Source organism: Pagrus major, chromosome 19, assembly GCF_040436345.1.
Source record: "Pagrus major chromosome 19, Pma_NU_1.0".
In the NCBI taxonomy this organism is placed as follows: Eukaryota; Metazoa; Chordata; class Actinopteri; order Spariformes; family Sparidae; genus Pagrus; species Pagrus major.
Genome location: NC_133233.1, coordinates 26,595,248 through 26,622,192, shown reverse-complemented (window position 1 = coordinate 26,622,192; position 26,945 = coordinate 26,595,248). Strand labels below are relative to the sequence as shown.

General features: G+C 41.8%; 3 protein-coding genes and 1 long non-coding RNA gene across 6 annotated transcripts; 2 read left to right on the top strand and 2 right to left on the bottom strand.

Moving 5' to 3' along the window:
- Positions 1-1,397: 1,397 nt before the first annotated feature.
- lipib (lipase, member Ib) lies at positions 1,398-8,829 on the bottom strand. Its single transcript, XM_073488018.1, has 10 exons — positions 8,767-8,829; positions 5,008-5,399; positions 4,423-4,531; positions 3,642-3,743; positions 3,328-3,417; positions 3,083-3,250; positions 2,895-2,984; positions 2,568-2,676; positions 2,024-2,197; positions 1,398-1,859 (listed from the first exon to the last, which is right to left on the bottom strand). The coding sequence occupies exons 1-10, from the start codon at positions 8,816-8,818 to the stop codon at positions 1,775-1,777; spliced, it is 1,371 nt and encodes a 456-aa protein (XP_073344119.1). The 5' UTR covers positions 8,819-8,829; the 3' UTR covers positions 1,398-1,774.
- On the top strand, positions 3,006-13,855 carry LOC141014283 (uncharacterized). Of its 2 annotated transcripts, XR_012180487.1 has the most exons (4): positions 3,006-4,566; positions 6,702-6,774; positions 8,775-13,041; positions 13,677-13,855. It is a non-coding gene; the product is annotated as an uncharacterized lncRNA (long non-coding RNA). The 2 variants fall into 2 exon arrangements; XR_012180486.1 differs by lacking the exon at positions 13,677-13,855 and having other exon boundaries at positions 6,655-6,774; positions 8,775-9,290.
- Positions 11,992-17,028, bottom strand: LOC141014265 (stomatin). 2 transcript variants are annotated; one of them, XM_073488001.1, is made up of 7 exons: positions 16,851-17,028; positions 16,592-16,707; positions 15,615-15,687; positions 14,861-14,943; positions 14,503-14,706; positions 13,879-14,013; positions 11,992-13,015 (listed from the first exon to the last, which is right to left on the bottom strand). In XM_073488001.1, the coding sequence occupies exons 1-7, from the start codon at positions 16,936-16,938 to the stop codon at positions 12,830-12,832; spliced, it is 885 nt and encodes a 294-aa protein (XP_073344102.1). In that variant the 5' UTR covers positions 16,939-17,028; the 3' UTR covers positions 11,992-12,829. The 2 variants fall into 2 exon arrangements, with proteins under 2 accessions (XP_073344102.1, XP_073344101.1); XM_073488000.1 differs by lacking the exon at positions 16,592-16,707 and having other exon boundaries at positions 16,851-16,968.
- A 470-nt stretch (positions 17,029-17,498) lies between these two features.
- On the top strand, positions 17,499-26,673 carry LOC141014271 (SH2 domain-containing protein 1B2). The gene is made up of 4 exons (XM_073488008.1): positions 17,499-19,108; positions 20,086-20,149; positions 24,207-24,414; positions 24,492-26,673. Exons 1-4 carry the CDS (start codon positions 18,966-18,968, stop codon positions 24,533-24,535), a joined length of 459 nt encoding a protein of 152 aa, XP_073344109.1. The 5' UTR covers positions 17,499-18,965; the 3' UTR covers positions 24,536-26,673.
- The last annotated feature ends 272 nt before the right edge of the window (positions 26,674-26,945 follow it).

Here is a 26,945-nt window from a genome sequence, read left to right as displayed (position 1 = left end):
CAAATTCACGAGCTACAAACAACGTTCCTTTGCTACCTTTCAGAATAAAACTCACATTTTCACAGCGTCACACATTAAAACGAGACGACTGCAGTAAAACAGCTTATGACTGGTTACATGCCGCTGTGAATAAACGTCATAGCAGCGTCACTGTCGAGGCAGCGGCAGCTCTCAGCCTGGAGCTACAGACCCCCCACTGTGCGACCGGATTACTTTTCCTAAAACTGACTCCTTTTCTTTCTTTCTTTCTTTTTTAAAGTACCTGCAGCTCACTTTGGTTGTGGAGGGATGTGAAGCAGACAGGTTGAGAGCTGCTGTCAGAAGGCACAGAGAGAGAAGAGGCTGCACTTTTAGTCATCTGTGTAACTGCACTGAAACTGATCAAGGGAACATCAAAAACTATATTTTTAAAAAGTCTGTTACAGATTTATAACAATAGAAAAAAACAATTTTATCCAGTCAAGTGTAACTCCACCAATTTCCCACATTAAAGTGTGTTTGCAGGTCTTGAGGAGTACGTGTGTGAAAGAAGTAGTGTAAAGCCTTTTGTGGGTCACTCAGTGGCTATGTTGCATTATGGGTAATGTAGGCTCCAGGTTTTGAAAGGGAAGAAGAATGTGTGGAATAAAATGTGATGTCTCTGCCACATGCAAATAAACATGTACGTCACTTAAACAAACAGACACAATGTTTTTAAAGTAAGAAATAAAGAACTTGATGTAGAAGATTTGCCGAATTTACAAGAAGCCCTAATAATTAAGAATTTGTCAGAGACAGCGTTTCACAAAGTTTATAAAGTTTCTCTTAACTCAACAACTCACTAAATTGAGCGATTTTTAAAGGGAGTCTGGTGACTTCTCCAAGAAGTAGCCTATACTGGTTACTGTTTAGTGTCTTCTTTCATAAATTGAGTGTAAATGGTGAAATCAGTGTAAACAGTGTGTTCAAACAGCTGCTAAATGTTGGCAGGTCAGACTTTAGCACTTTAGACACAGAAGCAGACAGGCTGGTGCAGCCATGCTGCCACAAACTGACACTTCTTACAAGGAAACACACAACTTACTGTTTTCATTTAATGCTGAATTTACTAGAAGGAGACAATGATTCAGAATCTGTCGTAGCTGTTTCACAAATGTTTTCTAGATTTTCTCCTCACTCAACAACTCTTTAAATTGTGTGATTTGTTAAGGGAGTCTGGAGATGATGTGGTTACTAGTTCAATGGTTGGATCAGTTGAAACAGATCATAAACACCTGCAGGTTAAGAAAGCCCAAACATTTGTCTGTCATTTACATTATAGTCTGAGTGATCGGACCTGATCGTCACTGGAGGCAGCTTGTAATTAAAAAGATTACATGCAGCTTCTTCTGGGGCCACGAAGACTTTATGCTACTTCTTCCCCAGGACCTGTGAACACACTTGTAAAATAGGTGGAGTTTGTTGTCCGGACAGTTTCACTGCAGTTACATGTAAAATGTTTTTTGGAGTGAAAATGCAGCCAGAGATAAACAGGACTGTTCTCACCGTGATGAACGTCTCTCCTGCTGCAGCTTATTCCATAATCCCGTTACAAATCTCGTCGCTGTGGTTTCAAATCTCACAGCTTAAAATGAGTCTCGCATAACCCAATAAACTCAACACCGGTCAGTTCATCATCCTGTGAGGAGGCTGCAGCTCCTCCTGTGGCCCCTGGGGGTCCCCAATAGCTCCCAGAGGACGTCTGGGTTTGTGCGAGAAGAAGAAGAAGAAGAGGAAGAAGAAGACGTGTGTCTGGTCAGGGGGTGGCGTTGCAGGGTAAAGGTCGAAACGCCACCTCCATGTTCTCCTCCATGATGATGTCAAACCGGCACATTAAGGGCCTGACGGAGAGGAAGACAGAGCATCGATCAAAAGGTTTCTTTCCATCACCAAGATTTCATAAACGCCATCGTACCAGTCTTTTCTAGCAGCTACGCTCAATATTACAAATTCAATTCAAATTTAAACGACAGATTTAATGAACAACCCTGTGTTCAGGACCGACCTCTCAGGATGATCCAGCGGTGTGAAGCGAATCCGCAGGAGTCTGATTTTGTAGCGAGGTCCGATCACGTTGCCGGTGCCGATGCGCATAGAGATCTTCTGGACCTGCTGCAGATCCTCGTCGAACTGGGCGAGCAGCCGCGTGGAGGTGTACTGCTCGAACCGGAGGAGCTTACTGCGAGAGAAGAGGAGGAGAATCACAATTTAGAGGTGCTTCAACAACAGGATGAAGGAGTCGCATCAGATTCTGTTCTGATCCGTTCACCGACGGGAGGAGAGCTCAGAGATTACGTTTTAACTTGTGGGATTAAAAAGTGGATTTATCTTCACTCCTGTTTATCAACCTGACTGCAGCAGTGATTCAGTCATTTTTAGACATTTTAATGCAGAATTAATTCATATTATATCATTAATTCAGAATAAGACGTTGGTTTCGATCTGCTGACAGTAATAAAGATGTAACTCTAACGTCAGCCTGCAGCTTTTGTTTTTACCCTTTTTAACAGGTCTGACTGCTGCTCCAGGTGTTTTCCCGACAGACTTACTGGTCTATTCGAGCCTCTGTGAAGTTTCTGCCGCTGTGCAGCCGGATGTAGACGACCCCCCAGCGGAGGTACTGGTTCCAGGTCACCATGTCCACTCTGTAGCTCAGCTCTGACAAACACAAGACAGTGTTACAGTCCGCTGATCAGAAAGAAATCTCAAACTAAATCAGGTAAGGATGAGATCATTTTAACTATACTTCTGCAGTGAGACACTGACATTACAGCACGTCAAACCTGTTTCAGTGCACCCTCAGCTTATAGATTTAACAGTATAGAGCAGAAAACAGCTGCTGCACTGCAATGACACAGTAAAGGTGTTTGACTCACTTCTGTAGGGCAGCGTCGCCGTGGTGCTGAAGAAGACTTTGGTCTGTCCGAGTTTCAGCAGCGTGTCCCTCCACTGGCTGACGTCGTAACCTGCAGGTGAGACGGACACAGGTGATCAGACGTCCACCGCTCGCGGTTCAGAGCTCAAGCTCAGTGATCGGTGACCCTCGTTGTGTTTCAGCACCTACCGAGCACAGGACAGGGCGCCGGTTTAAAGGCCTCACACTGAAGACAGCGGCCCTCCAGGTAGTCGCTGTAGGACGAGCAGGGGTAACCCGTGAGGCTGCAGGTTCGGTTCAGAGAGCACAAGAACAGAAACACCGAGCGCTGGTGGTCACACACGAAATACGATTTACCTGTAGGAGGAGACAACACTGCAGTGAGTGTGTGTGTGTTAAAGAGTGTGTGTGAGAGAGCTCGTGTGTGAGTTTACCTGCGAAGATGGTTTTGGGACACCCTGGTTGATCCGCTCCACCGTTTGCATAGAAGTCGATGTGACCGTGAGCTCCTCTCAGTCCAAACGCTGCAGAACAACACAGAAAATACAGAACCGCACGCTGAAATATGAGATGTGATACCAAGATCCTCCTGGTTCCTCACACTTTGCATATATTATATCATTTGTATCAGATATTCTGTCAATGCAACTTGACAAACTGGATCTTGTTGTTCTGTTCTGTACATGTGATTCAGTCATCATCTCCTCTGTGTTCAGTTATTATCAGTAGGTGTAACGCAGATGCTCACAGTTCATGTCGGTGTGAAGAACGTCCACAAACATGGCGTCCGAGGGGTCCAGCCTCTCCTCTGGCATGGCGCTGGTGAACATCGGCCCCGCCGGGTCCAGACCTGGAGGGACGGACGCCTTTAACGTTTGCTTTTATGTGTGGAGCATCAAATATTTACCATAACCTGAATTTCACAGGCACATGTAGAACACACTACTGCTGGATAAATGATTAAAAAAAGAATAAACTTAAATAAGATGGTGAAAATGAATTAATATAAAATAGTCCCATTGAAAGTCATAATTGTTGGATGATGTGTGTAAATTATGAGATAAAAATATTAGATAAAAAGCATTATGAGATAAACAGTCGAAATTATAGGGGAAAAAAATCAGAATTATGATGTTTAAGTCATAAAAATAAGATGAAAAGTCAAAATTATGAAACTAAAGTTATAAATGTACGATAAAAAGTTGAAGATATGAGATAAAAAAAAACAAAATTATAAAGTAGATGAGATAAAAAGTTATAAAATATGAAAGAAAAATCGAAATTTTGAGACAGACAGTCTAAAATTATAAAATAGAGTCTGAATTATAAGACAGAAAGTCAAAATAACGAGATTAAAGCCATAATTATTGAAGAAAAAATGGAAAGATTGACTCGTTATCCGATTATCTTTTATCAAGGCTACGTTTTCATCTAATCTTTCTATTTTACTGGCATTAATGGGCTTCCAGACCCGCAGGACAGAAAGAAACCATGTGTACGAACAGTAAAAACATCTGTTTTATCTTCACCTGTGATGCGTCCGATCTTCCCCTTCAGGTTCGCTCCTACAAATCCGGCCAGGTGAGCTCCCAGACTGACGCCGATCAGGTGAACTGAGCTCAGAGGGGCTCCCTCCTCCTGCAGACACACGACAATCAACAACACACATTCAGGTACACAATATGTGTTACACCTCTCAGTCTAAATGTTCATGCATTTATTATGTGTGCGGCATTAAACACTGACTGGGTTTAATATCGTTATTCGAAGCTGCTTTAATTGATTGAATTTATACATTTGTTAAGGCTGATTTGTAAGAAATAACTTGTATATTTCCACATCAAGCCGACACAAAGCAACGTGATCAGCCCACTGAAGTCGTGCTTGCGTCCGCGTGATGAGTGTTAGTCCAACTTTTAGCTCAGTTTTTGGTCTCCACCAGCTCCCGAGGGAAATATCTGACTCTTTAGCTGCTAAATGTTCCACTTTTTGTTCACCAGCTAGTCTCGTTTACGGCTGAACAGGTAGTTTAAGGAAAATAAGAAAAAACAAACAGTAAATGTGCCGAAAAACAAAAAACTACGAGCTAAAAGAGGCTAAAACGCTCGCCACACCTGCATAGTCAGGATGAAGTCGGTCAGGTTCTGAGCCGCCTCCCTCGTGTTGATCACAGCAGTGAAGTAGTTGAGGTTGGCCGCCCCCTGGTTCCAGTCCACCACGATGATATTCATGTCCTCCTGCTCGGCCAGCAGCCGCACCAAGTGGTCGATCCAGATGGGGGGCGCTCCGGTGGGCCGGTAGCCGTGGATGACGAAGGCGGTGGGGCGGGAGAGGTCGAAGAGCGGCTGGGAGGACAGGTGGTGGTGGTTGAGCTCGCGGCCGCAGTCGAGGTTGGAGCGGGTGTAGAGCAGCAGCCGGACGTACAGGCTGGTTCCCATGAAGCAGTGCGACAGGTTGAGGTCGGTGAAGTTATCGCAGGACTCGCCCGCCCCGCTCTCCCCCTGACCTGGACGCACAACACGGGAGACATTTTGTTTGAGGACTGATATTAAAGCTACGTGTCGCTAATTCACGGACGCTAATATCTGCCAGTAAAGACAAACAAAGAAAAAAACTTTTTAATTTAGACTCACTATAGGAATATTTTTATCATCAGGGATACGTTTTATATTTTTGTCTCTTTTACTGGCAGCAGTGGGCTTCCATACAGCCAGGCTAAAACAAAAGTCTGATTTTGTTTTATTCTATCACAAAAAACCTTTATAACACTCTGGTCCCGTTATAACAGAATAGAAAAAAACCAAAACAAAAGACGAGTATTGAATCTGGACAAGAAGAGGAGAAATAAATAAAGAGAAATAAAGTCGACAGCCATGCTAACGTCTCTAAAGGCTAAATGCTAACGACAGCATGCAAACACACTCACTTGGGCAACGCTAACATGCTAATGCTAAGCAGATGTAATGATTGGTGTATCTTCAGGTATCAGACGCTCAAATTTAATGTTTTTTAAAGACCTTCAGGTATTTTTTTAACCAAGTTTGAGACAAGTTTTGGGATAAATGATCTTTTCTTATTCGAGAATCACAGGAAGTTTTCATTGGTCGATGTACATTTTGCCAGCAGGTAGTGAAAGTTCCAAGAGTAAAAGCAGTTATCACTTATGAAAAACTTTATATTTTGATCTTAAAACGCATGAAATATTACTTTATTGTCTTGATCATCCTTTATCCATCACATATAAACACATATACACATATACGTGTTGTATAAAGTACCCAAAAGTTATACTTGATTAAAAGTAAAGACATTGTGTTTAAATATCACTTTGGTAAAAGTGAAAGTCACCCAGATGAATAGTGTTTGAGTAAAAGTCCTACAACATCAGATATTAGCTGTACTTAAGTATCAAAAGTACAAGAACTTTTTCTGATTATTGGAGCAGTTTTTTTGTTTGTTTTTTTATCTGTCGATAAAATAAGATATTTTAAAAAATCACTCATTTGGCTGTGAGGCAGCCTGTAATCAGAAAAGTAACTAGTAACTTAAGTTATCAAATAAAAGTAGTGGAGTGGAAGTAAAAAAGTAGCAGAAAATGGAAAAACTCAAACATACATACAGTAAATATATAAGTACGTTACATTTCATCACGGAATTTTAATCTAAAAAAACAAAACTGTAAATATCTGTAAATCTGTCTGATTAAAGCAGCAGCAGCCGTCAGTCTGGTGTTTATCTCTGTGTTTGCTGACATGTTTCAGCCTCTGACCCAGTTCTGTTCACCAAACATCTCATCCTCTCTGCACAGGTTAAAAGTCCAGCGTCTGAGTCGGAGGTCAAAGTCCGTCTGACTGGAAACGCTGGGATCAGTTGTGTGTCTGGTAAGTGACGATCAGTGTAAGTGGGACCTCTTTAGCTCTGTGATGTGAGGATTAAGCTGCCGGTCAGGAAAGAAAAAAAGAGTCTCTTTAGCCTATTTAAAGTGTCTTTAGCCTGCGTGCTGCAGTTTCAGGCTGGTGGTTGTTTCGGTTTCCTCCTGAACAGCTTATCACAGCCGACTGGTGCGTCTGAGCTCTCTGTTGGTTCAATATTATCACAAGACAACAGAGGGATTGCACCATCGCTGTCCTGCACGTAGCTCATCAAAGAGGTCTGTTTTATTGAATCAAGAGAAATAAGAAGTATTCAAGTAGATTTAGTGAAGACTGGATCTAGTCAGCGTCTCTCAAATCTCTCTTCATTACTCTGATTCAGAGCTACAGTTGTGATTTCACAGAGATGAAGCTGTAATCGTGCGGCTCTTCACTACACTTTCCAAATGTCATTGGACCTAATGTCTAGATTTATGACAGCGAAATGAGTCACGTCTCTGGTGTTGTGACACTCAGAAGAAAGTCTTTTTGGGCTGCAGTGCATCACGTGTTGATGTAATTACACTGTTTGCCCGCTACGAAAAGCGCTTGGTCAGAACTAGTGTTAAGTAAGAAAGCGTCGTAATGATTTCAAGGCTTTAGCTGTGTTAGCTGTTAGTGAGCTGAGCAATAATAATAAATCTAATAAAAATCCTGTTTCCGTGCAAAACGCCGGTTCTGTTTAAGCGACAGGACGCTCTGGAAGTAGCGCCCGTGATTGGCACAAGGTGTAAAGGTGGACAGAGCTCAACACAAGCCCCCAGGACGAGCGCCAGGCTTCAAATCCAATTTGACAAATTGACCACACGGTGTAAATACAATTCACGTGATGGGCTGGGGTCCAAAAAGACTTTTTCCTTTAAGCTCACATTGTGAAAGAGGCAACAATGGACATATTATTATGACTCGTTTCACTATCAGAACTTTGATCCCTTGGTCCGATAACTTGCAGCAGGATTAAATCATTTTATCCTCGTTCAAACTATCCGGGGGCTTGGAAGTGTCCAGAGCGACACACTGTGGGACCCACGAAGCAGAAGGTCTGGGTCATTTTATACCCGGGCGAGTTTAACTTTCTTTGGCTTCAGCTGCCACTGAGCAGCTTTAAATGTCCACGTTCTCATTATACGTCCGTGGCTCGACAGTGAAAGCCCATTTGTTTGAGCGGCTGCAGTTCTGGAAGTGATTTTGCCGTTTGATCACTCCATCGAGGTTTCAGAAGAGTTTTCAGATAAAGTCAAAGCCGACCTACTCCTCACTCATCCCACAGAGCCTCACGAATGCTTCCTTTGCTTCCAACTATCAAGCACAAGCACATTTTTTTTACTTGTTTTCTTGTGTGTGTGTGTGTGTGTGTGTGTGTGTGTGTGTGTGTGTGTGTATGGTACGGTTACAAACATGGCTGGTTATCAGGGCTTCTCTGCTCTGCAATTAGCACACATGAGTGCGACACTGCCCTCAATAGGATCAGGCTGCTATAAAAAAAACACCTCATCCCCTCACCGCCCGCCCGACCCTGAGCACAGGAGCGTGGAAGTGGCCCCAATCCAGCCCCAAACGTATACGTTAGTAACCTGTGGAGGACTAATAACTGGCTGTGTGTGTGTGTGTGTGTGTGTGTGTGTGTGTGTGTGTGTGTGTGTGTGTGTGTGTGTGTGTGTGACCACCAGAGAGAAACTGGCTTTTTCATTTCACACTTCAAAGTGGAGCAGATGGGTGGCTGACTTTAAGTAATCTGTTCCTTCCTGCACTTCACTGAGCTGTTTCTGTCTGCAGTCACACACACACACACTTATATTGTGTGTTTGCGGTTATTTAAAGTACAACACGGTTATTTTTATCTGGGTTTCTTGCAGGATCAATCCCTCCTCAAAGGTGCTGTAAGAAGACTCGAGCTTTAGAAGGAGCAGACGTTCTCATTTTTCTTTTACACATCAGCTGATTCGTTGGTGTTTTTCTTACCTTTGCAGAGCACGAGGAGTCCCAGCAGAGCCGGGAGTCTGCAGCGCAGCATCCTCCCTCCAACCGCAGAGACGTCGAGGGAACGATCGAGGTAAAGAGTCGGGACGGGAGAGAGAAGGAGCTGTGGACGCAGAGTGAAGGAGGGAGCGAGTGAACGAGGGAGGGATTGTTGTGAGAGGGAGGGAGGAGGGGAGGCGTCTTCACTCACAGAGAGGATGTAGAAGGATGGAGAATAGGACGGACATTTGATGAAAGGGAGGAGAAAGGAGACAGAGGCAGCAGAGACCCCAGTATGTCTCAGAGAAAAGGTCATTTGCAGCCTAATATTAAGTTATAGAAGTGTTTAATAAGTTGTATAAAAGGTCCCCAAAAATCAATCAGGTTGATCAACCTGTGAACTCAGGTGGATGTGATTGGCTGTCAGACGCTGCTGTTAGACTCTGGATCGAGATAAGAAAGGTTTCTACGTGTGAAATAATGTCGTAAAGGATTTGTAACGGGGCAATAAAATCTCTTCTAGTGGAGCTTCTGTTTCTTTCATGTGCTTTCTGTACTTCCTCTTTCTTAATCCTTGGAAACTTGTTTCTGTGTTTGAGTTTTTATTTTACAAAACAACGACAACAACAACGAACAGAGCTCAGTGGGAGAATAAGCAGCAAAGATGAAAGTGTAAAAACCTGGTAGGTGGTCTTCAACCCTCCTCGTCGCTGATGAGTGAGGCTGAAGTACGATTGTAGGTAATCTGTGCCATCAAAAGTTGGAGCCGCACCAGTGACGGTTATTAATAGCCCCGCAGGCTCTGACCACACTGCACCCAGCCCATCCAGCCCTGTACTCGCTCGATTCAACATAAACACATGTAATTTAACGTTCAGAGAGAGCTCTTCAGAGGGTTACAGTAATGTAAGAGTGCCACTGTGACCGCATAAGCAATGGTTGAAAGACAGAACGGGAGCTCAGTTTGACGACTGAAAGGCACAGAGGGATTAGATTACACAGTGTCCTCTGCAAAATCTGTTCATCAGGAGGAACACTGCTGCGTCAGAGCCCCTCAGGATGTGTCCAAAACAACAGGTGGCACCTCAACGTCCGAGGCTTTATTTCAGTTTTGTTTTTATAGTCGTCCATCTTTGATTCTCCCTGTCAGCCACAGAAAAATGTGAACAATTTAGCTTCCACTTCCACTGAACACTTAAACTTTTACCTGGTTGTGAAACAGCCTCAACTTCACACTGATCCCTGCAATAATCTAAACAAGCAAAGGTCAGCGAGAAGCGTGAATTGAAAGAAGCTGCTGTGTAGTCTGTCGACACAGGACGAAAACAAGGTCTGCTTTGTTTCAACGTCAACGCTTTGTCCACGCTGGACACGTTCAGTCCTGTGCTTGTCCATCACAACCATCGTCCTCCCTACTCCCTCTTTATACTACATCACCTGACTTCCTCCTTTGCTGCTGTAATAATCACTGCGGCCACTAGAGGTCGCTGCCTAACAAGAAACGTCAAAAAGGGTCGTAAACAGTCAACCTATATGGTCATTTTCCTGATGAGGATTAGCAGTTTTAAGTCTCTTTAAGTTGATTTTTACACTGAGAAAAAGCCAAATCCTCAAGAAATCTGAAACATACAAAAACTGAGGGAAACACAACGATATCGCCTCTTTTATCAGTGTTTCCTGAGTGTTTTAGGGGCGTGCGGAGCAGGACTGGACTGTTAAAGGTCAGTCTGAGGTCATGATGTCCTGGCCAGCTAAAGAGCTTAGCTCTGAGGTCGCGCCCTCTCATCAGTCACCTGACTTGGCACATAACAGCGGCTGAGGTGGATCCAGGAGATTATAAAACCAACAGCGGGTGGTCAGACTTTACTATTTCTTTTTCAATATAATCTTTATTTATCCAGAGACAGTTGACAAACTACAACTACTTCACACGTTCTTCTTATCTTTACTCTTCAAACTTACTGGAGGTGCAGTTTGCCAAACCTGTTTATCAACTAGCCGCTATTTTGTGTCTCTGCTCGATAATTAAGAGTGAATCTCTGCAACTTCAAGGTCAATTTGAATAATCAAGGTATCCTGACAATGGGAACACTGGAAGTGTTTGTTCAGATGTGTAAGTATAAGTATATGTGTCACTGGGTCCGAGTAAATTGAGTTGGCAGACAAAAAAACTCACAATTTTAAAATTAAACCCCCCTGAGGAATGATGCAGCTGCAGCTCTAAACCTCTAGGAAACCACAGCAAAACATCTGAACATCACCTCTGCAAACTTGTACGCTAATAAAGTGAATCAGAACAAAAGTAGAGAGGTTTTAGTGCAGAGTACTATATCACCATCTATACTATTTAAAATGACTACATATTTAACTTATATGTTACCATAGGTGCTCGGGCTGAACAGGTTAAAGGCTGAACAGTCAGTCAAACAGACAGCAGACGGTTCAGGAGACGCGGTTAGCTCCCAAATTCAAATCGGATTTTGACGTGTCTCGTTGTCAAGTTACGGCGGTGGCCAAACTGGATGTTTAAACCTTTTACAGGTTTACATTTGAGAGTAGATGGTCACATTTTAGTTTGGGTTTGGTGGGATGAAGGTCCAGAGAAGGACGATGGAGGAACTTGGGTGCAAACCAACAAAATTAAAATCAGTCGGGGGTTCAGATAAAGAAGAATCCCCTCTGTTCACGAGACAATCAGAAGCTCCTGCAGCTGGGTGCGAAAAGGTCAGGAGGGTCTGGATGTGCTATTATAAGAGTCTTCAGCTAAAGCTGCTGAGATTATCGCAGCTAAACCGTCGAAGCTGAACATATTCATGTCTCTGTTAAACTGCAGTATTAGATAATGATAAGCGGATAATCCAACATTGATCCGTTCTCTGACACCATGAGCTGCATTATCAGTTTCAGCCTTGTGCGGTGTCTTTTCTCTGAGCAGGAAGGTTCATAACATCTGACCCCTTGGAACTGGAACAACCAATAAGTCAACAGTGTGTACGTGTCCGCAAGAAACTGCAGTACAGACAGGAAAGATATGTTTGAGGTCATTCAGAGGCTGTTCAGACCTGATGAGCTCTCACTTCCTCTCTATATGCAAATAAACACAAATAAAATCACTGAGACGAACAGATTTGACATTTTAACACAAAGAAATGAAGAACTTAATGTAGAACATTTGCCGAATCAACAAGAAAACTCAAATAATTAGGAATTTGTCAGAGACAGCGTATCTTGAGGTTTAAAGAGTTTATTTCAAATCAGCAACTCACAAAATTGAGTGATTTTCAAAGGGAGTCTGGGAACTTTCTCCACGGCGACAAAGAACTACTTGTGTATTTGTAAGATTTGACATGATTACTGTCACTTACTTTAGTGGTTGAATCAGTTAAAGCAGCTGCTAAATGTTGGCAGGTAAGACTTCAACACTTTAGACACAGAGGCAACAACACAACTGACACTTTTTACAGGAAAACAATCAACTTCATATTTTGATTTAATGCAGAATTTACAAGAAGGCACCAATGATTCAGAATTTGCTTTGGCAAAGTTTCACATAGTTTGTTAAGTTTCTCCTGATTCAACAACTCCTAAAATCAGACGATTTGTTAAGGGAGTCTGGTGATATGTGTTCACAAACATCTGCTGCCAACATTGGCAGGTTAAGGAAGCACAATGACGTCATTTACGTCACAGTGAACCACGTGGAAATCAGACAGTGTGTCATCCATTCTGTGGTTGTGGCTTCTTCTTCCTCCTCTGTCACAGAAGACGTCAGTTGAGAAGTTGATCCTTCAATGACTCCATTACATAGTTTGTCCACCGGAGAGGGCTGACAAGTTTATCTCAGCCATGCTGACAGTCCACCACTTTGGTCCAAACTGAAATATCTCAACAACTACTTGATGTGTTGGTGTTAGCTTGGTAGATTCATGTTATGATCAGTTCACATTTGTGGTTTTAGGTGAAATGCCTCAACAATTACTGGATGGATTGACGTGAAAACTGACTGAGATGAATCAGAGATTCATGGTCCCTGCAGAGACATTCTTGTCCTGTATCTTGTGGACAGTTAATGCTGATTGGAGAGGAACGTGTCGAGGAGCTCGGTGGGGAGGGAGAAGACCACGATGGACGCAGTGCTCTGGACGGAGGACAACGACTGCAGGTATCTGAGGTGTAAAGCCACGGGGGAAAGTCCTGACGCCGCCTCCTTTAGAGCACGAGATGCCTTCACTTCTCCTTCAGCCACAATCATCTGACAAACACACAGACAGAGACAAGGTGAAGCCACAGGAGAGCAGAAGATCCTCAAGATGCTCTTTGTTTTTAGGGTCATAATCTGAACATTTTATCACAAAAGAGGATGAAAAAAATGGACAATCATAACATGTAAGAGTCTTAAAAACAGTGTTGTAAAGGAGTAAATGCTCCCAACTGCAAAACAAGTTGTTCATGAAGTAACAGAAACTAAAAAATGGTGAATTGTGGACGAGCTTTATCGCCTCGTTAACTCATTTTAAAACACACTTCATTCAAACTGGACATAAACTAAATAAATCTCACTGAAACACACTTGTTTTAACTTTCCACAATCACCTCCGCCGTCTCTTCTCGTCCCCAGAGTCATAGTCCTGGCCGGAGCTGTTGTAAATCGCCTCCATCCCCTGTCTTCAAACTGACCTCCGTCACGGTCCAGGCTTCTGTCAGCTCGCAAGGCCACATAGCTCTGCAGTTAGCAGTTAGCGCTTATGCTTTCCCGTGGTGTTTTGGAGATACCTTCGAATTCTGGCCATTTCTTACAGATCACACCTTAAATGCCACCACTGACTGTTACTTTCAGCTACTTTGTGTTAAAGCCTGCTGGATGTCACACAAACTGAACGACTGAACACCGACAGTTCGTTTAATGTCTGCAGGGTCACTGGGATTAAACGAAACAGATGGCAGCAGCTCAGACACACCTGTGTGTTTGTACCTGTTCTCATCGAGACAAGGCTGCGGCGAAAAACAGAAGAACCGAAGCTGACGGAGCATCTGACAGACAGATTGTGTGTGTGTGTGTGTGTGTGTGTGTGTGTGTGTGTGTGTGTGTGTGTGTGTGTGTGTGTGTGTAGATACTTTAGCTCTGGCCCTCCTGGCAGCCTCGGCCTCTGAAGCCATGCAGCGCTGCAGACCGACGGGCAGCGTCAGGTCTTTTAACTCCACCCGCTCCACCAGAACACCCCACAGTCTGGACGCAGTGTGCAGCTCCTCCTGCAGCGCGAAACACGTCAAACTAATGTCACCATGTATATATGCTACTGAGGGGCGAAGTGCAGCATCCAAACATGAATATGCGATGAAGACATTTATTAAATCATGTTTTTATTATGTAGTCTTATTTAATCAGAGCAGAATGGTGGGTACACGTTAAGAAATTGTTTATAAATTCTTCCAAAACTAATTTTTTATAACTTAACTTTTTGTTTCACTAAATTTAGACCACATTATCCATTAACCCCGTTGCTGCTCTTTACCTTTTCCATCACCTTTCCACTGGATTCTCGTTTACTTTTTGAACGTCTCAATAAAATGTTAAAACAAAAGAAAATAAATAGAGTTGCAAGTTGGAAAACAGGTAAAAAATAATAATAATAAACAATAATAATAATAAAATAAAGAGGCACAGACTAAGCTAGCTCCTGTAAAACTTATCAGCTCTTTGATCATAACACAGACGTTAAATGGCAGCGTTTCACTCACCTCCATTCTCTTAGCGATGCCCGTCCTCTGTGTCAGTATGTCCGTCAGAGTGTGTGCGCCCAGTGCGGCTCTCAGGGTCGTCTGGGCCAGCGCGTGTGTGGCCTGGTAGCCATTTTTAACACGGGTCACCCAGAGGAAGGGGTCCACCACCCGGTAAAACACGACAGCATCCACCTTTAACGGCACCCAGTCGGCAGTCAGAACCTAAACAGAAGACCTCATCAGTGAATGCAGTTTACTTTCTGAGAACACACATCTATACACTCTTCAGGCTTCATCTCACAACCTGCCAAATCATACGAACTGCTGGTGTGTGAACGTGCAGAGCTGACTGACTCGTGACAGAGCTGCTGCTGACCTCTTGTGGCTGGATGTTAAAGCAAACAGTCCGCAGGTCCACTGTCTGGATGACGTCCAGCCAGGGGATGAACCAGAACAGACCTGCAGAGACGGAGGATCACAGCCTGAACACTTTATGTGAAACATTTTGAAGCAAAACCTTGGAATTATTATCTATAGCATGTTCAGTCAGTTCAGCTTCAGACTAATTGTTATGATTTTAGCTTTAGTTGCCGGTGGCTGAAATGTTTTATTTCCATTTTTTTGATAATATTCTGTTGAAAGTCTTTAAAGAGGCAGTCTGAATTTAAACTATATGTGCATTATGTGAGCTACGTTCAGAGGAGTCATTATAACAAACTGTACAGCTGGAGACAGTGCGGGTCCTATGAGGCAAATCATCACCAACAGAAGGTGATAATTTGACAGCCTGTCTGTAAATGACTGCATTGTGACAGCGTCACAACTGTCTTGGAATCAGGGTTAATAACATTTTATAATAATAACATTTAGAAGCACAGGTGGACATCGCTGAGGACAATTTGACATTATTTATGATTTTATTTGGGCTAGAAAGAAAGAAAAACTTACTTTCCTTCCTTTGTTTCTTGTTTTCTAAATGAATTTAGTGTCATGAAGCTTCTGGTTCTGCTTATACAGTTCTGCTTTTCCACTTGATGTATTTCGCTCTCTGTATATGTATTTTATTGGTCCTGTTACAACTGTTACATCTTGAATAAAAATGTGTTTCAGAGAAATGATTCGTACTGTACCAGGTCCTTTAGCTCGTCCTTTAACGACGCGGCCCAGTCTGAAGATAACGGCCCTCTCATACTCCTGGACGACCTGCATGAGTCAAAACACTCTCAGATACGTACTGTTTGTATTCATTTATTACTTTGTATATGTTGTTGTCAGTTAATTGATTAGCGGCTTTCTTGTACATAGTTATAAATTAAATATCTTTGGGTTTTCTACTGTTGGTAGGATTTTCAGACTTTACCTATGATGAACATTTTTCACTATTTGTCATGTTTTTTTAATTCGCAGCCGTTGTGTGTGTGTGTGTGTCTGTTTTACAGTTTTACAGTGTTTACTCTGTATCCCAGGCACAAGCATTTCCTCCATTCCAGCTCTATCTTATTTAATTACCTTCTGCTATGGAGGTTTGGTTTTCACCCGAGTCTATTTGTTGGTTTATCAGCAGGATCACACAAAAACTACTCAACAGATTTCCATGAAACTTGGATGGAGGCTGTGTCTCGACAAATGAACCAACTCTGCTCACTACATCTGAGCCTTTTCTGCTTGTGTGCATGAAAAAGCATTAAAATGATGGTTTCCAGTATTGGGTACTTTATCGGTATTGGCCATGAGAGTCATATCGTGTATCCGTATCGTATATTATCGTATATTTGGCTCCTGGATCACTAATACTCGGTTATCGACCCTGAAAAAGAAAAATATTGGTCGGCCCCTAACTGTTGCATTATAACTACTGAGGTATAGTAAAATTGCAATATTTGATTTTGTCCTAGCGTTGATACATTGTTTTTGAAGAGATTTCAAAATATCGAGATATATGAGAAGAAATAGCCCAAAATATCGCGATATTATTGTGAGACCAATCAGTTTTTTATGTTTAATGCCATCTCTTACTTACAGAAGCACAATAGACCAGTATTTATGTGTTTTAATGTGTAGGAGCAGATACATCTCTGTGTCCTCTCTGTTGTTTACATCACATCACCTTCGCACACATCCAGCCTGTGAGGGGGAGGGTGGAGAGGATGAAGGCCGCGGACAGCAGCGTCAGCACCGCCCCGAACACCTCCCACACACCGCCGCCGCCCCTCCTTCCTCCACCTGCCGACAACAGAGGTAGCAGGGCGGATAAAAACCATAAAACAGTGACACTCCGGCTGGGAAGAAGTCAGTGAAGCTGCCTTTTAAAATGGCTCGAAGAAATGTTAAGCTAGCAGAGTCGAGCTAACCGGGCGTTAGCTTACGTTTACTGTGGAGTTTGACGTTTTCAGCGACAAATTCATCCGCACAGGCAGCTCCAACTCTGTAACCGCCGGGCATCACCCTCCGCATCACAGCGCAGTGGAGTATTAACCAGTTTAATTTGTTGTAGGAGTCATTACTACACAGTATTTTACTTATTTTCGAGCCATTCGCGACGACAACTTTAAGCCGCTGTGGTCCGTTTGGGCCGTCCCCTGGATTCCGCGTCACGTTGCCCAGCAACATGGACACGGCCCCGCCTCTTCCGGTTAAAAGACGTAAAACAAAATAAAAGCACAAATTAACAATGAAGAAGTCCCTGCAGGAGTATTTATTAGTGTTGGGCTGAATCTCATTATTAAGTTATATATTTTAAAAAGCATATTCCCTTCCACACGTTTTACACCTAGTTTAATTTAGTGAGTACATTTACTTTATAGTTTTACATTTGTATAGTTATTTTTATAGTTATAGTTATTATAATAAAAATACAAATTGTTATTATATTTATGGTTTTAATAATAATAATGATTCGTTATTATAATATATAATTATAGTTTTTATTAGTTATAGTTTTTATTAGTATTATTTTTTAATTAATAATTTTTATAGTTGTTTTTTTTAGTGGCAATCTCAAAGTTTTCCAGAAGCGGCAATTGCAGATGTATTTTTGGATCTCACTGCTTCCCGGAGATCCAGTGTCGCCTGTGTGACGCCAGTCAGTCGTCAGGTGGTCGCTTTGCCGCGTCTTCACAGCATTTCATTTAATCAAACACTGTTATCGGTCTTTCCTTTGTTTGTTCGGCCATGACTGTTAACGGTAACGTTAACCGTTAACTCCCAACACCAGCAGAGAGCAGGACAAACACGACTGTTATGTTGCGTGTGAACCACCGACTCTCTCTGGTCGACCGACCACTGCCGGTGAACGCGTCATTAACTGTGCGCCGCTTGTGATGTTTTCTGTGAAAGTCGTCACCGACCCCCGGTGTACATCTCTGGTATTACAGCACATTTCATCAGTGTGTTACCTCATCCGGCGATTGTTGGTGACTTAACAGGTTTATTTACATGAAAATCTTCCAGATTAATACGTTAACTTCAGATTATTAATAGAAATGCAATCAGTTAATAAATAATGATGTTTTGTTAGAGCTACCTAGCAGCCAGTATATAAAGTAGTTTACGTAAGCTCCACCTTAAAGGAACAGTTCTCCCAAAATCCTAAATCAAGTCATTATCTCCCGACGGTTTTGCTGTGAAGCTCCAGAAATGTTTTGTGGACCTGCCTTCCCATCCACATGAAGGTGAGTAGATAGTAGTTAAATTTTCATTTTTGGGTGGACTGTACCTTTAGTCAAAACCCCTCTTGGATTAGACGGTAACTGAATTGTCACAAAGCTGAAAAATGCTCTTCTAGCAGCGTGTGGTGGTTCTGGTTTGGTTTTAACGTTTCTTATTCTGAAATCAACTCAAGTCTTTTATTTGTGAGTATTTTATAATCTTATAATCTGGAGAAATGCATTCAGAGCATCAATCCGCCTGCTTACTTTAGTCTTGCACCAACAGTTTTATTTTAACTGTAAACTTTCTTGTGCAGTTTAACTTTGATTAGTTTTTCCATGTATGCGTGCATCATTATAACCCATTTCCTGCCATGGTATCACTCTTGTAATCTCATTTTTGAGAGGTAATGCTCTCTATTAATACATGGAAACTTTCTTGTGCCACTGACATACAAGTTTCCTTCCTTGTTCGGATGGATAAAACGTAATTGTATCTTATCTTCCTTTTTATCTCTTGCTTGTGCTCTCTTTCTCACCCATGCATACACTCACATATACGCACTTCCTGTGAAACTATCAGGCCAGCTCAGTGGTTTTCTTCTGCTATTGTGTTTGTTCGCTCTCCGTGTGCTGAGTGCTGACCGTTCCCAGCTCGCCTCCTCCTGCTGCAGACCCACCAGAGTTCAGGGAACCGAGAGATCCAACATCAACACGGCGTCTGGACTTCTGTGGCACTCAGGGTGAATGCAGAGCAGCTGCTGTCAGACATGAAGTGGTGCTGAGGAAGCAGCAGGTGGTGAGACTTGTTCATAGTGGTGACTGTCTGATGACATGGCAGCAGCTCTGCCAGTGTGTTACCACGGCTGCATCAGCAGGAAGGAGTGCGAGGATCTGCTGGGGAAGAAAAACAAGGATGGAGCGTACCTGATCCGAGACAGCGAGACCATCCAGGGAGCCATGTGTCTGTGTGTTTAGTGAGTACTCTGACGTTTTACAGCTGCCAACACAGCGAATAGTACTTTGAGTATTCTATCATTCATAGTAGTAATCAGTTTTATAGTATTTTGTATAATTATTGGTATTCATAATATAACATACTCCACGGTGTGTATTCTCAGGTTTTATCTCACGGACATCCATTTCCCCCAGTGTGATGAAAAAAAGATCTTGAAAGTCGTCATATAATCGAAAGTTTCTCAAAATAATTACTTACTAAAAATAATGAGTTGGAATCTCAAAACAGTGAAAACATGTCTCAGAATAATGACTAACGTATGTCAACATGATGTGAATCCTTCTTAAAATAATGGCAGTCTCTCAAAGTAGTCAGTCATAAGTCATTATTCTGAGAATAAGTCTCATATTTTTGAAATACTAAGTCATTATTTTGAGAAACTTAGTCTTTATTTCAAGTCACTAAGTCGTTATGTCGTGTTGATGACTAGATCATCATTTTAAGTTCCTCAGTCTTTATGTCGAGTTTCTAAGAAACTTAAAGATGCTTCAGTTCCTCTTATCTTTGTCTTATCTTTGTCTTATCTTCGTCTTATCTTTGTGTTTTATCTGTTGTTTGTCTTTGTGGTTCCATTGTGGTCAGTTGTTGTCTTTGCCTCTCAGCCATTTTCGGTGATTTCATCGTGGTGTGACAGTATTTATGCATGAAACAGGACACAGAGTAGTTCTACAGCAATAATTGCAGATACTTTAATCATTTTATAAAGAAAAATGCTCTTAAAGGGCCATTCTGATGAGACAGAATACCTGTCCTCCAGGTGTTACTGACCCTGACAGCAGGGCCCAAACATAACAAAACAACACAAACCGAAAATGGACACATGTTTTATCATCCACCACTAAATCTGCTGCTGGAATTCCTCTTATTCATAAAGTTTATGGTTTAAATTCTGCAAATATTGTGTGTCAACAACATGTATCATGTTCATCTTTGCAGTAAACAGAAGACGGTGTACACCTACAGACTGCTACAGACACACACCGGACACTATACTCTCTTGGTAAAGACAAACGCACACACACACACACAAACACACACATATAAAGTGGGTCAATGACACAGTCTACGTTCAACTGGGTTTTTCAGATTTAGTTGGCTGTTCAGTTATATTTGCTGTAATACAACACACCTAAACCCTTTTTATAAGTTTATACGCTCATTTTATTAATTACACTGAAGAAAATTCACATTTATTTCCTAAGTGTACTGAACGTAATAAGTAAACTAATATCAACATACGAGCAGTAGACTTGTAAACGTGCTTCTTCGATACTTCTGGACTAAATCGTCCCACTTTTTAGTTGAAATAAGTGTGAGAGTGTTCAACTTTAAGCACACGACTAGTTTACATTTAGCAGACGCTTTTGTCCAAAGCCAATGCCATGCAACGTGCTGACGAGCACATCAGGAGCAGCTTTTGGGGTTCAGTATCTTGCCCAAGGACACTTCAACATGCAGACCAGGGGAATCGAACCAGCGACCTCCCGATAACAAGACGCTGGCTCTACCCCTGAGCCACAGCAGTAGTTTACATCAGTTTTACAGTTTTATTTTGTTTTATATATTCAGTTTTATAACTGTACTGTGAACTATAAGTACACTTTAAAGTTTACCCTCGTAAAAACAGGGGTTTAATAGTTTGATACTGCAAGTGTACTTCGTTCCCTCCTTTGAGTGAACTCAACATCATACTTACAGTTTAATATTCAGATATTATTTATATTCTAAGTAAACTTGAAGGTAACTCACATACATATAAAAAATAATCACATTTTCGTATGTACATCTTGAGCAAAAGATTAAGTACAAGAAAGCTGGATATACTTTAACATTTCTGTGTAGAACTTGCCTCTATTTTGTGTCTCTGCTCGATAATAAACAAAGTGAGTGTATCTCTGCAACTACAAGGTCTATTTGAATAATCAAGGTATCACAATAGAGGGAACACTTGAAGTATTTGTTCAGATGTGTAAGTATAAGTATATGTGTCACTGGGTCTGAGTAAATGAAGTTGGCACACAGCATAAATGAAAGATTTGCTCGGGCTTAGCAGGCTAAACCGAGAAACTGATGAGTCCATAACAAGTAAACTGAAAGCATATTATCACATTTTTAGTTTTAGTTCAGTAAAATGATTGCACACTTGAATAAACTTCTTCTTTTTAAGGGATATGGGATCTTAAACGGTACACACTGGAATCAGCCTGTATAATATAATATAATAATACGTTTTTAAGCAACAGAACTACATAATACTCTCTGCATGTTGTGAAACAGTACCGAGGTTATAACCTCAGCGACCTCAACAGCAGCTACAGCTCTGCATATAGAAACACCACAGCTCAAGAGAGAAAACCGAAGTTAGGTTTACAGCCGCTGTCCAGCAGACGCAGGCCGAGAAAGTGTCACTGCATCGACGCGAGAAACACTTTCCCACACTGACACCAGTGCTGGGATGTAACTAAGTACATTTACTCAAGCGCTGCTCTTTGAAGTACTTTACTTGAGTATTTTCATTTCATGCAACTTTACATTTCTACTCCACTACCTTCGGCTGACAGCTTTAGTTTTCTAGCTACGTTTCTTTTTGTACTCACTCGTAGATACCAGCCATGAGGATTTTGGATCGTGGGGCATACCGACCTGAGTTCTGACTTTAATTTCAGAATTAAAAAGTGAAAATAGTGTTGCACACTTTGGCTCCATGTGCAGTTTCTTTACGCAACGTTTCTTTAATTGAGAAAGATGCTTGATCTTGAAGAAGGCCTGAGGGCCGAAACGTGTGCAGCACTTTTTTTTTTTCCACTTCTCGTGATCAGCACTTCTTTAAAGCCCTTGTTGTGAAATAGTAAGTCAAAATAAGTCAAAATTCCGACCAATAAGGTCAAAATTATAACAAAGAAGTCAAAATTCGGACAAAAAAGTCACGTCAGTAACGTTTGTCAGTACATATTGCTGACGTACTTTTCATGCACAGTGATGGATCTTTACTGAAATACGTGCAACCTGAATTCTTCCTCTTCACACAATCAACTTCTGTATATGTTCAGATAATAATCTGTAAGAAGTGCATCTGAAGTTCCTTAAAATCAAACAGCAAGTATTGACAAGTATTTTTTAAGTTTTTGGTGTGAAAAAAATCAAAAACAGCTCTAATAGGCAGACACCACAGATAAGACCTTTAAAGGAACTTTTCTCCCCCAAGTGGAAACTCAGTAGTTATCTATGCTCACCCCCACAACACAGGAAACTCCTCTGACGTTTCAACTCAACCCGAGTGTCGAGCACCACACCGAAGGGCTCATGTTGTTTTGGGGAGAACTTTTTTCCACTCAAAGCTGTTGAGGTTTCGGTTAATTCACAAATGCTAATAATAGCTGCAAATCGTCTGGTTTTCGCCTCCAGATCTGTGAATCAACGCCCACATCTCAGGGGGGTTTTTTGTGTGAAAGTCAAAACAAAATGTCAGTTCAAACTGATCATCAAGCTACTGGAGTTTCAGATTTTTAGATGTGAGTGTTTAATGTGATAATGTAGGAACAACAGAAAAACAGAAAAACAGAAAAACAGCGTTGCAGCGTTCTCCTTAAAAGTAGCTGGAGACTTGTTTTAAAATGGAAAAAAACAACAGAAAAAAACGTCAAACGGCTCCATAACAGCTTGTCCGACGTAATCCAAGTTTCTGGAAGCTCCATAATCCCAAACTGATCTGAAAAGATGTTATTTACAGCCTGTTTTAAGATGAAATCTTCACTGTAGCTGCTAAGCTAAAAGTGTTAGCATGCCCACAGTCTGAAGCGGGTTTGATGCTGCAGTCACGTGCTCCTCTGATGGTCGTTCAGAGTCGTTCTTCCGACTTCAGCTGAAGAAGTTGTTCGGCTTAAAGCTTCTAAACGACACGTTGACAGCTGCTTCATGTACTCGAGTGACAAGGAAGAGCAACAGAAACGGATTATTTAGGCCACGAAACATATTCAACAAATGTGCATGTTACCATCAACCCAATGTTTACTTTGTCGGCCATGTTTCAGCGTCAATATGACGTCACCTCGGCAGCTCGGGTACCAAAAGTTTCTCTGACTTTCCAAGTTGTGACTCTGACTTGAGGGGGCATCCACGTGAATTTTCCCAGTCGGAAATACTTTACTAGTACGATGAGATCCAGATGAAGATGTGAGATGAACGCACGTCATCGCACATGTTTCTCTCTGTTCCAGCAAACCATCTTTTCGTGACTCTTGCTCTTGAAAGAAGCTAAAAGTTTTAAATAGTAGATCAACGACTGAAAATGTACCGTTAGGTCTGACAGAGGCTTCAGCAGAGCTCCCTCTGTCGTGTCGAGCTTCTGGGCAGCAGGTAAACACTGAGGTATGTTGAGACCATGAGCTCTCGTCGATCAAGTCGCCTTTAGCTTAACAGCTGCAGTGAAGAATTCAGCTTGAAAAGAGTGTAAATAATGTCTTTTCAAATCAATGTGGATCTCTGGGCTTCTGGAGACTTTCATTAAACCGGACGTTGCGACTTTGTTTTGCTTTGAAGCTCCTGAAAAATGTTTTGTGGACTACGAAACTTCAGCCTGGGGGTGAGGAGATAATGACTGAATTTAAATGTTTAGGTGAACTGTTCCTTTAATTTGCCTTTTAAAGACTTGTTTTGTTCTTATTGTTTGGACTCCAAGATGTTTTCATTTCATGGGCTCTATTTAAATCTCTATTTTCTGTCTGAATATGTGTTTGTCAGACAAAAAAACACCTGTTTTGTGATTTTCTGACATTTTATATAAAAAAAACAACAAATCGGTTCATCAGTGAAGTATTTTGCCGGAGTAATCGATGATGATTTAACTTCCATGTCAGACTTTTCCGACACAAAAACACTCTGATAATAAAAAAGAATCACAAACAAACTTTTATATTACAATCAAATATTACAAACACAAAGTTCATCGCCTGCTTTCACATTCAGTGTTTTTTGCTGTTGTTGTATTTTCTCATGTTTTCTGCTCTGCTCTCTCTTCCTCCCTTGTTTTGTGCTGCATGCTGCTGTTATTCCTTCAGACAGCAGGAGGTCTGGAGGAGACATATTTCAAGAGTTTGGACGATCTGATTCGTCACTATAAAAGGAAGAATCAGGGCCTGGTCATGCACCTGCGCCACTCTGTCAAGAGGAAGACGGCCATGTTGATCCAGCCCCGATCCGTACCTGGACCTGAAGCGCCCCGGAGGGCGCCGATGCCTCCACCAGAAGAGGACCACGACTATGAGAGTACGTCATGTTTTATCTTCTTCACAGCGTCGTCTGTGATTCTCAGTATATCTGACCTTCTCTCTTTTTTTCTTCAGATGCTCCTGACTCATCCGAATATGTCGAAGTCTTACCTCCCTGAACAGCTTTGACATTAAGCGTCACACATACGAGGAGAGAGGCAAAGACAAAGAAAGACTGAACTATGGGCGCTTAAAAGAGGACGACAGGTTCACAGACTGAATCAAATTCAGGATAACTAAGAAGGAACTTGGACAAATGGACCGATACTGAAGAACGTTCTTCATCTGCTTGTACTGCTGTTTACATGCTTTTCATTTTGGCTTCCTGTTTTTCGCTATGTTAAAATGGCTCTATTATGGCAACGTGGTGCCGACTGAAGTATCTCACAATCACTGGATGGGTTGCCATTAAATTTAATTCAGACAGTGGATGAATTGTAATCACTTTGATGATCAAATAGATCAATTATCTGGTCTACTTCTTTGTTTTTATGGCTTCATACTTCTATAACTATAGAGAGACAAAATCACGCCCCTTCTGATGGACCTCATGGGCCTTATGTTGGAAAAAGTTTGTACATTACATGTGTTAAAAACTGTTAGCGGATGCTAACGAGTGTCTAAATGAGACTACAGAGGTTGTCGGGGACATTAAACGTCCTCACAGCGAACACGGAGACTCATCTGCTCACTCGTCCGTCTCTACAGGCCACTTTAGTTACACACTGTTCTCACTCTGACTTTACAACTTGTACATCGATCAGTTTATAGAAAACCTGGATAGTAATTGTGCAGTAAGACGCTTAGTGGTGGTGACGTTTAAGTCATGTGACCGTGATGTCGTCTGTTTGTAGCCTAACATTAGCTTTTTACTGCTACACATTTAATTTACGCTTCAAGCATCACATAATCTTTTTGAGGGAACCAGTGCGATGCTAACTTCAGGGTTAGCCAACAAAAACACATGATCCCAACATCACTCTATTAGGAGAGACAAAAAAAATGTTTTGATCCTGTTTGAATTGTGTCATGAATCACACATATGATGTTTGTGAGTTCAAAACGTCCTTTTCCGAGTCAAGAAAGTCTCAGTTTGTTGTAAAGATACTAAAATCTCATGTAGTTTTGTGTTCAAGCGCTCGGTGAACTCCATCGTCTCGCTCAACACACGTCACCAACACCAACACGGACGTCACATCGGCACAGAAAAAGTGTCAACGAAGAGGAAAATCACAATAAACCTGCTCATATTGACACTACAGTTCTGTGTAAGGAGAGTTGGTTCTGGTTCAGTTCTGTGAGCTGCTGATATACAGGAGCAGCTCTACAATGTTTCAGTTAGGAGATGACGTCACTAACGACACTGTCGGCTGTGTCGTCTTCATAATGACGTCACAGTCTGATGTTTCATTAGTTTGATGACACACTGACAAACATCATCTGTGTGATTCATGATACAGTTCAAACGGGATCAATACATTAATTATCTGTCTTCATTCACGACCAGACAAAGGTTTTCTGAAATAAGGTCCCACGGTGGTCGACAGGAAGGGGAGGGAGTTTGTTCTCTGTTATGATTTTGTGTTTCGAGCTCTCAAACACAAACATGTCAAGGTGAACGTGATAAATGTTTTGCCTGCATTAGCATTATGTTGTGAAGTCACGCTGCCCTCACGGCTGAACTCTTCTTTTCCATGTCTTTCTGCAGCTGCTTTGTGGTGCTACATGTACAGTATGTGAGCTGTTTGTGTTCAGCTCAGTGATAACGCCCGATTTTTGTTTTGACACCAAGTGTGAGACACTGACTCTGAGTTTAAACGAGCACAGATGAGTCTGCGTGTGTGGAGTCGACTGATCATTTGCATGTGACTCATCCTAAATGATATGCATGTGGAAACTCTCGATGTCAGTGCGAATCTGCTCATCTGCAAACCATCTGACATCCAGTCAGTCAAATGAGGGATGGTTTCAGTATTTCTCAGCACTTATCAACATGTCGTTTACCATCATTGACAGTCATGCAGAGAACTACGTCACAGTTTTTAAACTGAAGAATCAAACCACTTTAACCACAGCAGCTTCCGAGTTTAATCACAATTAAGCTCTTCTTGCTCGTCATGGTCAAGAAACATAAAACTCACAACGTTTTCTTTCATGTTTGACTTTATTTTTATGTATCTATGACCACACCTGAAGTGCCAAAAAATTAAAGATATAATATGTAAGAATTTTGCATTAAAATGTCTAAAAACGACAAGTTTTATATTTTGTTGAGTTTGAGTTTTGTACCTACATTATCCCAAATTTTCCTCAAGGTGACGGTGTGTTTCATTTGGTCGTCTGTCACTATGACTTCAGGGAGCGTTCCTCAGAGAACGAGATGAAACGTAACGCGAAGAAAAATTGAAAACATGACCTTGTATTGCACCTGTTTTACACAGCGTCCCTACGTTTTGGGTCGTGCTATTATCAGACGTGAACTCTGATATTCAGATGAGTGAGGGACTAAAATCAGATCTGTTTTATTCC